At 49.0% G+C, this 12,855-nt stretch overlaps 1 protein-coding gene across 1 annotated transcript; it reads left to right on the top strand.

The window, feature by feature from the left end:
• The first annotated feature begins 64 nt into the window (after nucleotides 1–64).
• On the top strand, nucleotides 65–11,426 carry WFDC3 (WAP four-disulfide core domain 3). Its single transcript, XM_082857082.1, has 5 exons — nucleotides 65–115; nucleotides 1,964–2,052; nucleotides 9,724–9,855; nucleotides 10,415–10,600; nucleotides 11,217–11,426. Exons 2-5 carry the CDS (start codon nucleotides 1,974–1,976, stop codon nucleotides 11,231–11,233), a joined length of 414 nt encoding a protein of 137 aa, XP_082713208.1. The 5' UTR covers nucleotides 65–115; nucleotides 1,964–1,973; the 3' UTR covers nucleotides 11,234–11,426.
• Nucleotides 11,427–12,855: the final 1,429 nt, after the last annotated feature.

The following is a 12,855-nucleotide window of genomic DNA, read 5'->3' as shown; positions in this document are numbered from 1 at the left end:
GTCATTGGAGCGCGCCGCCCGCAGTCTCCGGAAGCGCGACGCAGCGAGCGGCAGGGTTACCAGGGAAACCGAGCCGCCGCGTCTCGCCGGGTCCCAGACGCTTAGAGGCCCTGTGGTAGGTTGACCAGGCTCCCTCTCGGGAGCGGCCGCCCTTTGGGTGTAAACTGTGGGTGTTCAGTCAAGGATCTTTCTCTGGCCGGACCAAGACCCGTGGAGAAGTGCGGGTCAGGAGGAGGGGAGCAGGTTTCCTCGGGCTGGTGTTGGGGAGCGGAGGGCAGCGTTTGGTACCGAGGCGCCTGCAGTTGTCTCTGGAAAACTAGATTTTAATATGCCTGGCACTCAGCCCCCGGAATTGGATGGGCCCAATGCGAGGACCCCGAAACCCAGCAAAATATAGACCACTCACCCAGTGGTCTCTCCAGGCCTTGACCCCAGGGATTGCCTCTTGGCGTCTGAAGGCATCTGAATGAAGATTCTGGGCTTCTCTCCCCAGATGCGTGATACTGGGATGGGCTGGGGATGCAGGGATTTAACAGCTGTGGAGTTCCCCAGAGCCCCTTTAGCTCTGCATTAGAGGTAAGACGTCCATGAATAGAATTGGATCTACTTATGGGTGGTAGATAAAATTACTTTTATCAGGTCGTAATACGGGGTAGTAGAAGGTGCATGAGTTTTGCAGTTAGAAAGATCTGAGTTCAAATCCATTATGATATGGTGGTTAACACTGACTATGGGATTGGACTGCTTACCTTTGTTCCGCTACTTATTAGCTGTGACCCACATTTCTTTCTGTGCCTCAGTTTCCCCATCTGTAGAATGGGGATAATAGTACCTAACTCATAGGGTTGCAATGAGAATTAAGTGAGTTAATTCATGTAAAGTACTTAGAACCTTGGCAGTAGTAAACCCTCAAACAATGTTATCTGTCATTACTATTATTAAATTCCAGCAGCTACCACTTACTAGCTTAATGACCTTGGCTAATTTTCCCTCTGAACTAGTTTTCTTACTTCTGCAAGATTATTGTGAGGCATAAAATAAATAATGTGTATAAAACACATGTTAGGTCATCAATAAATGTTAATTATCTCCACGCTCCAATATCAGCCTTAAAACAATAAGGCAACTTTCTGGCACCAAACTCTTTGTCCCTATTAAGGAGGTTTTTACCCTTTAACCTTATTAGGCTAAGCAATGCCAATAGGTATTGCTGTTAGGTATCATGGTTGACCAAAGGAATAGATAAAAAAAAATAAAAAGAAATATAGGAAGAAGAGATAAAGAAAGGGAGTATATATGACCTAGGTTACTACTTGAGTCATAGCAACTGTTCTTTTGGGTTTTGTTGACTAACCTTCATATAGTCCAATAATACCCTGTATGGGCTAGAGGGACCAAGATTTAGGTTTTTGGTGCATTTATATTAGTTCTGAACAAATCTAAATGCTGCTTTTCTGTAGTTTTTGGATAGTTTCTAAGCAGTCTGTTCCATTCTCTGTTTTCTAGGTTGCTAGGATGGACAGGAGCCACAGTGCATTTTATTAGCTTTGGTTCTTTTCTTTAGTTGTGTCTCTAGTCCTTTCCTCTCTCATTACAGCTGTAGCTGTGTCCTTCCAAAACCCTCTAAGACTCTCTTTGATCCTTTATCCAGTGGCCATCCCTCCATTTCCTCAGCTGCCCATTAGATTCCTCATCATTGTCCAGGGATGTTGTGTATACTGCAGAGTTTGATCATTCCCATCACGTGTGTCTTTTGGTAGTGCCAGGAATTTCCCCACACACCAGCAACCAGTCACTTTTCTTCTTGTCAGGAGAAGACATCGTTGGGGATTATTGCAAAAGGGAAAACTTTGTGGCTGGCCTTAGACCAATCCCCTAGTCTTGCCCTTCCCTCGGTTGATGTATTGATACAAGGCAAGGTGTACACGTCTGGCCTGAACTGAGTTCTCATCTCTACCCTCAGCATCATCATCATGTCGAGCTGCCTCTTCCTCCTGAAGGCACTTCTTGCTCTTGGGTCTGTGGCATCCTGGGTGACTGCAGGAGAGCATGGTGAGCTATCATTTGGGATCCCTGGCTAACAGCAATAGAAAACGACTAGAGAAGTCATCCCCCGCCTCCTCCCAGAGTGAGGGTCCTCATCTGGGGAGATGGTCTTCTCTGTAGAACAGAACTGGACGCATAGATTCTTGGGACAGCCAGGATAGGTCTTCCTGGCTTTCTCTGTCCTCTCTGGAGATAGCACTTCCAGTCTGGCTTACTAGAGGTTCTAGCTTTTCCCGAGGGCTCTCACCCTAGGGTGAGAATAGGATCGCCCCAAGCTTTCTGTCTCTCTCTCTGCATAGTGGCTGGTCCATGTGTGGTGCTGGGTGCATGTTAGCAGCTGTGTGGGAGAAGGGGAAAGTGGTTGCAGAAATATTTTGTTTTGAATTTATTTATTTATTTAATTTATTTATTTTTGGCTGTGTTGGATCTTCATTGCTGCGCGTGGGCTTTCTCTAGTTGCGGCAAGCAGGGTCTACTCTTCCTTGCAGTGCACGGGCTTCTCACTGCAGTGGCTTCTCTTGCTGCGGAGCACGGGCTCTAGGCTCGCGGGCTCAGTAGTTGTGGCTTGCGGGCTCTAGAGCGCCGGCTCAGTAGTTGTGGCGCATGGGCTTAGTTGCTCTGCGGCATGTGGGATCTTCCCGGACCAGGGATCGAACCTGTGTCCCCTGCATTGGCAGGCGGATTCTTAACCACTGTGCAACCAGGGAAGCCCCAGAAATATTTTTGACAGGAATTTTGGAGAGACTAAAAGTCCCCGAAGTACATTTGGCTTCCATTCCCTGTTTCTTGAGGCCTCGCCAGTTGCCCCAATCTCAAGTGATAACTTTTGCAGTGAAAGAAGGAAAATGCCCTCGCAATTAGACCCCATGCAAAGAGCCATACCGGGAGGATGAATCCTGTCTGGCTAGGCAGAAGCACTGCAGCGCAGGCTGTGGTCGGCTCTGTCGAGCAGGCACCCCTAAGGGTATGTTGGCTTGAGAGGCGAAATCCGAGTCTCCTTTCCGATCTTGCCTCTGGGCTAGATAGAGCCAGAGAGCTTCCTATCTCCTAGGTTGGCTCTTGAAATTTAGCTCACCTCTTTTTTCCCCTTTTGGGGGGTCTCTTCTCCTTTAATCACTCGTGTCCGCAGTTCTTTGCCTTCTGTCAGGAGAGAACAGGCCATTGATTATCTGCATCTTATACTTTGAACTCAGGGTTCCTGTTAAGGCTGGCCTCCTTCCAGCCAAACCTCCCCAGGTAGCAGGCCCCTTCCCTGTACCCAGTGGCATTGTCTGCGCCTGGCTGCAGCAGCTCCCTTGGGCAGCCTGCCCGTAAGGGAGAATAGAGTGTTGTACTATTTGCCAGGACTCTGGAGGGCCAGCTCTGGAACCAGAGCCTGGGAATCTGTCTCACGCGGGTCACTCACTGTCAACTTGTCAGGCCTGGTACAATCTTCGCAGTGTTTGAAGGTGATGGCTGAATTGCGGGGGCTGAGGGTGAGGCCGGCAGCCAGGCGAGGCAGCCTGGTGAGCTGCCCTGGGCCCTGGCCAGCCCAGATGGGGCTTCCTCTTTCCTTGGAGCTTGGCCGGTTAGAGTAGTGATCTCTCTGCACCTCTCCCAGAGCCCACTGGCTGAGTGGGGTTCCTCGTCTGGTGGGAAGTAATATTTCTGCTGGGATATTAGCTAACTACTTTTTCCTGGAGGAGGGCTGGCCCACTCACCCAGCGGGACTCGTTGCTACAGCCCACTGCACAGGGAATTCCCCTTCCTGGGCTATGAATAATCTCTACTTTCATTAAGCTCTGATTTGCCAGAAGCTTACCATAGCCTGTCCTGTCTGTTTGGTAACTTGGAGGAATGTCAGGGTGTCTGAGGGCACAGGACAGACCCTGGGACCTGCTCCCCTGAGGCAGTTCGGGTCTGAGCATGGGTCTGAACCGGGCTCCTCTGCTTGCTGGCTCTGTGGCCTTGGACAAGTCCTTTCATCTCTTTGAACCTCATTTTTATCATCCTTAAAATGGAGATAAGGGTATTTATCTCATAGAGTGATAATGCAGTGTCCATTGGGCTGCTATAACAGAATACCATAGACTGGGTGGCTTATAGACAACAAAAATTTATTTCTTACAATTCTGGAGGCTGGGAAGTCCAAGATCAAGGTCCAGCAGGTTCAGTGTCTGGGAGGGCCTGCTTCCTGGTTTGTAGCCTGCCGTCTTTTTGCTGTGACCTCATGTGGCAGAAGGGCAGTAAGGGCCACTAGTATTCATGAGGGCTCCAGTCTCCCGGCTTAATCACCTCCCAAAGACCCCACTTCCAAATACCCTCACTTTGGAGATTAGGTTTCAACATATGAATTTTCGGAGAATACAAATATTCAGTCTACAGCATGCAGTTGAGAAGAAATGCACATAAGAAACTTGTACAAAACCTGCCAAATAATACCTGACAGCTCATATAGTTATGCCCAGCACCTTGCTGTTCAGGTTCCCTCCCAACTATCTGAGGTCTGGCTTGTCTATTCACTTGCTCACTTATAAATGGATTCAATACATATTGAGTGTCTACCCTACCTGGCATTTGGGCATCCTGGGGTAAGCATGGTAGCCACGGCCCTTGCTCTCATGGAGCTCACCCTCTGATGTGAGACACAGTAAATAATCATAAATGAGCAATAATAACCACCAGTCGTGATGAGTGCAATGAAGGGAAAGAAAAGAGAGGGAAAGAGGAGGTGTCATTTTAAGTTGGAGAACGAGAAGGAGCTGGCCGTTGGGTGGAGTGCTATGAAGAGGGAGCTGCGGGGCAAAAGCAGTGGAGTAGGGCAGGGCTTACTATTTTAACGAGGGGAAAGGTCAGTGTGGCTGGAGGAAAGAGATGGTGAAGGAAGGTGGTTCCAGTTGAGGCAGAGTCCAGGCTTTGGGGGAGTCTCCGGGGCCTCTGTCTAAGGCTTTATTGTAAGTGCAATGGGAGGCCTTTAAAGGGGGCTATAAAAGCAGGAGAGGCCTGATCCGCTTTTCATTTTAAAAAGGCTACTCTGCTGGTGTCTGAAGAATGGATGGGGCGAATGTAGAAGATGGCAGGCCAGTTGAGAGGCCAATATGCCAGGCTGGGTTGGGGGTGATCATGGCTCAGACCAGGGTGGTGACAGTGCAGACCTGGAAGAGTGGCAGACTTGAAGTACTTTTGAGGGTGAAGCTGACGGGCCCGGGGAAAGAAGTTAGCAGATGTGGGTGTTGAGGAAAAGGAAGTGTCAAAAAGGGTGGTGAGTGTCTGGCTGGAGCTGTTGGGTGATGGTGGTGGTCTTTACTGAGAAGGGGACAACTTTGGGAGGAGGAGGAGGAGGTTTTGGAGTGAAGATTCAGATTATGGCCTAAGAGTTGTCCCCTCTGGCTCCCTTATGGCCTGCCTTCCACTGCATGAAAGTTGAACCCTCCTGATCCCCCATGACCCTCTGTTTTGCTTATTATGACATGTGCATTATTATTTTTAAAAAACATTTATTTATTTATTTACTTATTTCGTTGTGTTGGGTCTTAGTTGTGGCCGGCGGGCTGCTTAGTTGTGGCTTGCTGGATCCTTAGTTGTGGCATGCAAACTCTTAGTTGCGGCATGCATGTGGGATCTAGTTCCCAGACCAGGGATCAAACCGGGGCCCCCTGCACTGAGAGTGTGGAGTCTTTTTAAATAAATTTATTTATTATTTATTTATTTATTTTTGGCTGCATTGGGTCTTCGTTGCTGCATGCGGGCTTTCTCTAGTTGTGCCGAGCGGGGGCTACTCTTCCTTGTGGTGCGCGGGCTTCTCATTGTAGTGGCTTCTCTTGTTGCGCAGTGCGGGCTCTAGAGCGCAGGCTCAGTAGTTGTGGCGTGTGGACTTAGTTGCTCCGTGGCATGTGGGATCTTCCTGGACCAGGGCTCAAACTCGCATCCCCTTCATTGGCAGGCGGATTCTTAACCACTGAGCTACCAGGGAAGCCCTGGAGCACAGAGTCATAACCACTGCGCCACCAGGGAAGTCCCACGACATGTACATTGTATCCTTCGTATGCATTGATGGCATGGGCTCCCTGTGTGTTTGGGTCCCCTTTTTCTAAAACCTCACTGCTGGTTGTACAGCTAAGAGTTGACACAGCAGGCCCAAGACTGATATTCTCAGAAAGGCCTGCTCACAAGATTGGCCTTGGTGGGCTTCTGGGAATTTGGATTTTGAGACGGTTCCTGCCACCGTAACTAATAAGAGTGGTATGAGCTAGGCAGAGAGCACCCATGTGACCAGACCGCAGGAAGAACCCTAAGCCTCCAGTGAGCTTCCCTGGTAGATACCACTTCACATGTACCATCACAATTCCATACTGGAGGAATGAAGTCATCCTGTGTGACTCCCCTGGGAGAGGACTCTTGGAAGCTTGCGCCTGGCTTCCTCTGGACTTCACCTCGTGCACCTCTTCCCTTTGATGATTTTGCTTTGTATTTTTGTGCTGTCGTAAATCATGGCCATGGGTACAACTGTATGCTGAGTCCTGTGAGTCCTAGAGAATCACCAAAACTAGGAGTGGTCTTGGGGGTTCCAGACACACTAGTTTATTTATAAGTTTTCCTAACCCCTAAAACTGTCTACCACTGGGTCTTTTGGCAGAACTGAGCTGAGTCCCAGTGCTTGGTGATTTGGTTTTGGGTGATCGTTGCGGAGTGCAGGGGATCACCATGATGTGGGTTAAAGGGCAGTGGACCTAGTGTCAGAGCTGGGGGTTTGGGACCCAATTCTGGGACCATTGACCCCAGGCCAATCCTTCCCGCTTCTGGGTGTCTGTCTATTTACAAGAGAAGAGGAGTAGGTTTGAAGGCTCAGAGGGCCCTTCTTGGCTTAAGAAGTTTTGAAATTTATTTTCTGCCAGCAGCTGGCATTCTTCCCTAGGGGAAGGTTGGAGCTGGGGCAACGGTAAAGACTAAGTGTGCGTATTTCCTAGGCTTCAGCTTTTTATTCTGCTTTTCTGGTGATAGCTTGGGATCTTGGGATAGGGGCATATCCGGAGGCTAGGGATGACCATCCCCGTTCTGGCTCTCATTCCTATTTCTCATCCTGATTCCTGCTAAGATACCTGTGAGGTGACTGGAAACCACGCGTTATGAGGAACTGAGCTTACCTAGCCTGGCAAAGCTAAGACAGTGAAAGGCAGAGGATGGCTAAAGAGATGGCATGAGCCATGTTTTTGCCAGGTGTCTGGGGATAGGAAAAGGACCAATGGATAGAAACAGATTTCGGTTGAGTATAAAGAAGGACTTCCTTATACCTAAGGCTGTCTAGCTTAAGTATAAGGATGGCGTAGTCTGGCTTGGAGCTATCGAAGCCCCCTTAATTCCCGCTGTTCAGCTGAGAGTAGGGGATTGTTTGGCAGGGATTCAAGCATCAGATAGGGTATTAGACTGGGTGGCTCTGCTGGGCACTGGTCTGAGGGGATGTGCTGTGACCCTCAGTGCTTCAGCCTATCTTCCTAAGTGTCCCTTCATTGCTTCTAATATTTGACAAAACCCCAGGGACCTCAAGGAAGCCTGGCCTGGGAGAGGGTAGGGCTTTGGTCTCTATGCCTGGTCCTGAGGGTGAGGGCAGAGGTAGCAGGGTCCTCCTGGCACTGGTTACTTCAGAGTTGGGCCTGGAAAAATGGTGATATCTGGAAAGTGTGGTATTCTGGGCCTCCACTCTAGGGCACACGGTGACTTGGTGAGTTTATGTTGCTGTGTTTTTCCCAACCAGGGGGATTTTTTTTATGCGCAGCCTTCTCAACCGTGGGGTAAAAGGCTTTGTTCCTTGTTAAATGGATTTTAGTGTTTGTCAGACAGGTGGGGAGGTGTGGGGAGATACATCTGGTGGTTACAGTGACCATATTTTCTGAATAAAATATATCAAGACACATAATTGTGACACAAGTGGACAATGGCAAAAAAATACTTGAAATAGGGGCTATTCCGAAAATTCCTAGGATGCCAGGTTATTATATCCTGATTGTTTAGCTGCATGTATTCTCTTGGAGTCCAACACTTGCTTCTTCCATCATGTCAGAGTTCCCAGAGCCAGCTGTGTCCAATCGTATGTACATGTTCGTTCTCAGAAGCACTGGGCCAGTCCTGTCTCGGTTTTCTACAAAGCTTGAATTGCCTGTCATTTTCCCCTCCATTTAAAAAACTTGAAATAAACACTGAGAGGAATGAGTCATGGTGAGTGGGTTTGGTTTGGATGTGACTTCTTGGGTGTGCCTGCCCCCGTGGACCTGGCCTGTTGCCCACATGTCTTAAGGATGGTGTAGTAGAAAGAGTGCTTCATTGCAAACCGAGAAGCTGAGTTTTGTCCTGCTTTGCCGCTGACTCACTCTGCAGTTCTGGGCCAACCCCTTCTCTTCTCTGAGTTTCATTATCTTCTTAGGGGCTGTGAAAGGGCACATCAAGAATGTGTTTGGCTACATGAAGCAGAAAATGAAACCAACAGGGATTCTTCTTTCTCACATAACAAGAAGTCCTGAAGTCAGCGCCAGGGCTGGTGTGGTGACTCCATGATGAAGCAATTTCTCTGTCTCTCCTTTGCAATTCTTGACTTTGTCTTCATACTGGGTGCCTCCTGGTTGCAAGAAGGCTGCTCTGATTCCTTGTCTGTCTTTGGACTGGAAGAAGAAAGAAATGAGAGGGCAGTTTGACAGCTGTATTCCCTGAACCAACAATGCAATAGTTTTCCCAGCTTATATCTTAGTTTGTGGTCACCCCTAGTTACAAGGGAATATGGGGGAAGCAAATCATTTTAGCTGACTGGGCTCACTGCCTCTCTGAACAAGCCTGGGGTTCTATTCACAAATGCTTCAGTTATTTATTGCCACCTAACAAACGATCCCCAAACTTAGCGACGTAACGCAGTGCATTCTTTTTTTTTTTTTTTCCCCAAAGCCCCAATCCTGAAGTCATCAACATTAACACAGTGCATTCTTTCTCACAGTTGTGTGGCTTTGTGGGTTGGCTGGGCTTAGCCGGGCAGTTCTTATACCCTGTGGCACATCTGAGGTCCTTCATGCAGCTGGGAGCTCCCTGGCAAGTTCCACTGTGGCTGGAATGTCCAGGATGGCCTCTCCTCCTCCAGGTTCTCTCTCCGGAGGCGTCTCACTATCCCGCAGCCTAGCCCAAAGCTGCTTTGCAGCACGGTGGCTGGTTTCCAAGAGGGAGTGTTCAAGCCCCAGTACGCAAGTGTTGCTCAAGCCTCTGCTTGCATCATACTTGGCTGGTGTCCTGTTGGTCAAAGCAAGTCACCCAGTCGAGCCCAGAGACGGTATGGGAGGGGGCTACCCAAGAGCACGTATTCCAGCAGCCAGCAGTGTTGATGTCGACCACAGTAAGCAAGGAGGGAGGATGAATATGGGGGTAGCAGCTAGTGCGTTTGCCACAATGTGTTAGACCTCAACAGTGCTTTTCAGTCTGTGAGTCTGGATAGCTATTTAGTATATTGTGGTCAGCATTAAAAAAAAAAAAGAAATAGAATATAAAGTATCAGCATTGCATATACATGTATGCACATAAATATGTACATTTTACACATAAATAGGTATAAAGTACACACGGGACTCAATGGAAAATGTATTTTGTACTCAGAGTCCCAATAAAAATAACTGGAAACACTGGGCTTGAACACCTCTGGGCCCCAATGCTCTGATTTTATGGCAGAGTTTGGCGGTGAATGTCCTGCAGACCCCCTTCCGTGTGAAGAGCTGTGTGATGGGGACGCATCCTGTCCTCAGGGACATAAGTGCTGCAGCACTGGCTGTGGCCATGCCTGCCATGGAGACATTAAGGGAGGTATGTTGGCTCTTTGGGGAAGACTTGAGTGCTCCTGGGGTCCCAGGGTTGGCTTGGGAGGGAGCCATCTGTGGCCTTCTTCTCTTTCTCTTCGTGGGAGGAGTCAGAGTTCTCATCTTTCCAGTCCTCCTAGCCCTTCAACCCAAAGCAACCCTCCTCCAAGGACCAAGGGCCCCATGTTGGCATTGAAAGAACTAGAGGAAGGCAGTGGGTGTTAGTAGGAAGCCCAAGCATAGGGGGAGAGGGTGGTGCTCTGGGAGCCTTGCTCCTTCTGCATCCCACCCAGCCCCAGCCCCAAACCCACAGAGGTATCAAGTCCCAAGGTACCTCTAGAGAACTTCCTGTGGGACACCATTTGGAAGTCATTAGTCCAGATGCTCTCTTGGGGCCCTGCAGGGGCTCGGATCCTTGAACTTCAAGGTTTTCCAGCCAGATCTTTGGTTAAGACCTAGTTAGAATCAGGGATGGATTCATCTGGAGCCTCTAAGTCCCAGATGGGAACTTGGAGTCATTGCAGCCAACCCTCCTGTCTCTACACCTATGCCTGTTTATCCCACAGGGCGGGGTGGCGACTGTCCAAACATTTTGGTGGGCCTGTGCATTGTCAGCTGCATGGCGGATGAGAACTGCCCAGCTGGGGAAAAGTGCTGCAAGTCAGGCTGTGGCCGTTTCTGTGTCCCGCCAATCCTGCCACCCCAGCTGGCCCTGAACCCCAACCGGACCATCAGGTCTAATTTTGAATTAGGTGAGTACAGCCCATTGTTATCAATAACAATGGCCTTAACTGCTATGTACAGAGCACTGGCTTAGGTGCTGGGTGGGGACTCCGGGAGGGCAAGACAGTATTTGCCCTGGAGAGTCTAGTTGGAGAGAAAGATTCTATGTCACAGATCAGAACCCTTGTATAGGCAGTATGCGCGTATAGGTGATGAGAGTAAGTGTGGCTCCTTGGGAAGGTCCTTCTCCTAGAAGTAGGGTTTGATCTGGGCCCTAAAGCCTAGGCAGGATGTGACCAAGGGAGGAGAGCCCAGAGAACATGCTGCATGCGTGGTCTGGTGACGGTCAGCAAAGGCACAGAGGGGGTAATGTATGTCACGTGTTTGGGGAGCTGGGATGGGGGTGGTGAGAGAGTGTGTAAGGGAACAGACAGGCTGTTTTTTGAACAGGAAATGTAAGGTTGGTCAATGAATGATAAGAGTCTTCAATGCCAGTTTAGACTGGATTGTCTGGGAAGCAGGGAGCTATGTAAGGCCTTTGAGAGCAATCTTTGCCAAACTTCTCCAGGGTGGAAGGGAAAAAACATGTTGAGGAGCTGGAGCCAGGAGGGCACAGTTGTGACCTGATGTTTCTTCTACTTGCAGAGAGCCCGGTGCCCTAGCTGTCCTGATGTGTCCTGAGTTTCTTTGGTGACTCCAGGGGGCTTGTCCTGGTAGCCAGGAGAGGATGATGTCCTGGGGCTTGTGACATCCCCAGGGACTTTCATTGCCCTCTCTGCTCTGTTTCTGTTCTTGCTGCTGCCCTGAGCGTAGGAAACCCAGCCCTGGGCTTGGAAAGTGGGTGTGTGGTGCTTCTTTTCCCCAATAAAGGCTGATGCTGACCCTCTTGTCTGTGCTCCTTGAGGGCTAAGATGAGGAAAGAGAGCAAGGGGGTCTGAACGTGGCTGTGGGATTATGGGACTGACTTATTTAGGAAGGATAGGGGATCCCTTCTTTCTGAGAACACTGGAAATGGATGCTGGTTGGGCGTGGCCAGGGGGGAGAAGGATGGAAGCCAAACCCGGGGTGACTTGCCATAGGCTTGTCCAGGAGTGGGACAGTCAGGCCTCTTTTTGGACTTGCTGACCTTTCTTTTGTTGGAGAATGTGAGTTGGGGAATGGAACTGGGGTGAGTGGCTAGTTCTTTGAGTCACTTGGATGGTCCCACCTTGGCTCACTTTCCTTGGGGGCCAGCCCTTGGCTCCGAGACAGGTGTTTTGTCCCCTCCAGGTAGCTTTGCTGTAGGGAGGGATGTCTTTAGGTTCTTGGGACCAAGATAATTTTTAAAATATATATATATATATATATATATATATATTTTTTTTTTTTTTGCGGTACGAAGGCCTCTCACTGTTGTGGCCTCTCCCGGTGCAGAGCACAGGCTCTGGACGCGCAGGCTCAGCAGCCATGGCCCATGGGCCCAGCCGCTCCGCGGCATGTGGGATCTTCCCGGACTGGGGCATGAACCCACGTACCCTGCATTGGCAGGCGGACTCTCAACCACTGCGCCACCAGGGAAGCCCTAAAATATATATATTTTTTATGTAGACAAAAAATATATTCTATATCTTGGAGATCTTTTATTCTATATCTTGGAGATCCTTTATGCCATCACATACATTCTTTTAATACAGCTCCATGAAAATAACTAACCAGTTACCTCTTGTTGGACATTAACATTTTTTCACATATAAAAATCGTGGCCTACTTTTGCAGATAAATCTGGGTAAATTCTTGGTAGTAGAATTCTAGTTTCTTAAATAGAGCCTGGCAAAGAACAAGCTCTCAGTAAATATTTGCTGAATGAGTGAAAGAATGAATGTAATTCCCAAGTCTATCCCATTAGGAGTTTGTTGGGCTGCAATTAATAGAAAACCTAACTAATAGTGGCTTAGCCAATAAAGACATTTAATTTTCTCACGTCAGAGTCTGGAGAGAGGCAGTGAGGCTGGTTCAGCAGCTGGACCGAAACACTGACGGCCAGAGTCATTTCTTCCGTCTCCACCATCCTCAGTGTGTTGTCTTTTGTTCTTGTGCCGATCACCTCATGGGTGTGGGATGGTTGCTGCAGCTCTAGATGTCACAACAGGAAGTTGTGTGTAGAGGGCAGTGGTGAAAAGACCTTTACAGCAAACCATGCTCTCTTTTTCTTGATGGAGAGTGGCTTCCCCAGAAGCCACGGCCTTCCCAGGCTTCCCTTGTCATCTCATTGGCTGGAGCTGCAAGGAAGGCCTGGAAAGCAAAT

The sequence above is a fragment of the Leucopleurus acutus genome, assembly GCF_964270905.1.
Source record: "Leucopleurus acutus genome assembly, chromosome: 16".
Taxonomy (NCBI): Eukaryota; Metazoa; Chordata; class Mammalia; order Artiodactyla; family Delphinidae; genus Leucopleurus; species Leucopleurus acutus.
The sequence above is the reverse complement of the archived record's forward strand: the minus strand, read 5'-3'. Positions and strand labels throughout refer to the sequence as shown.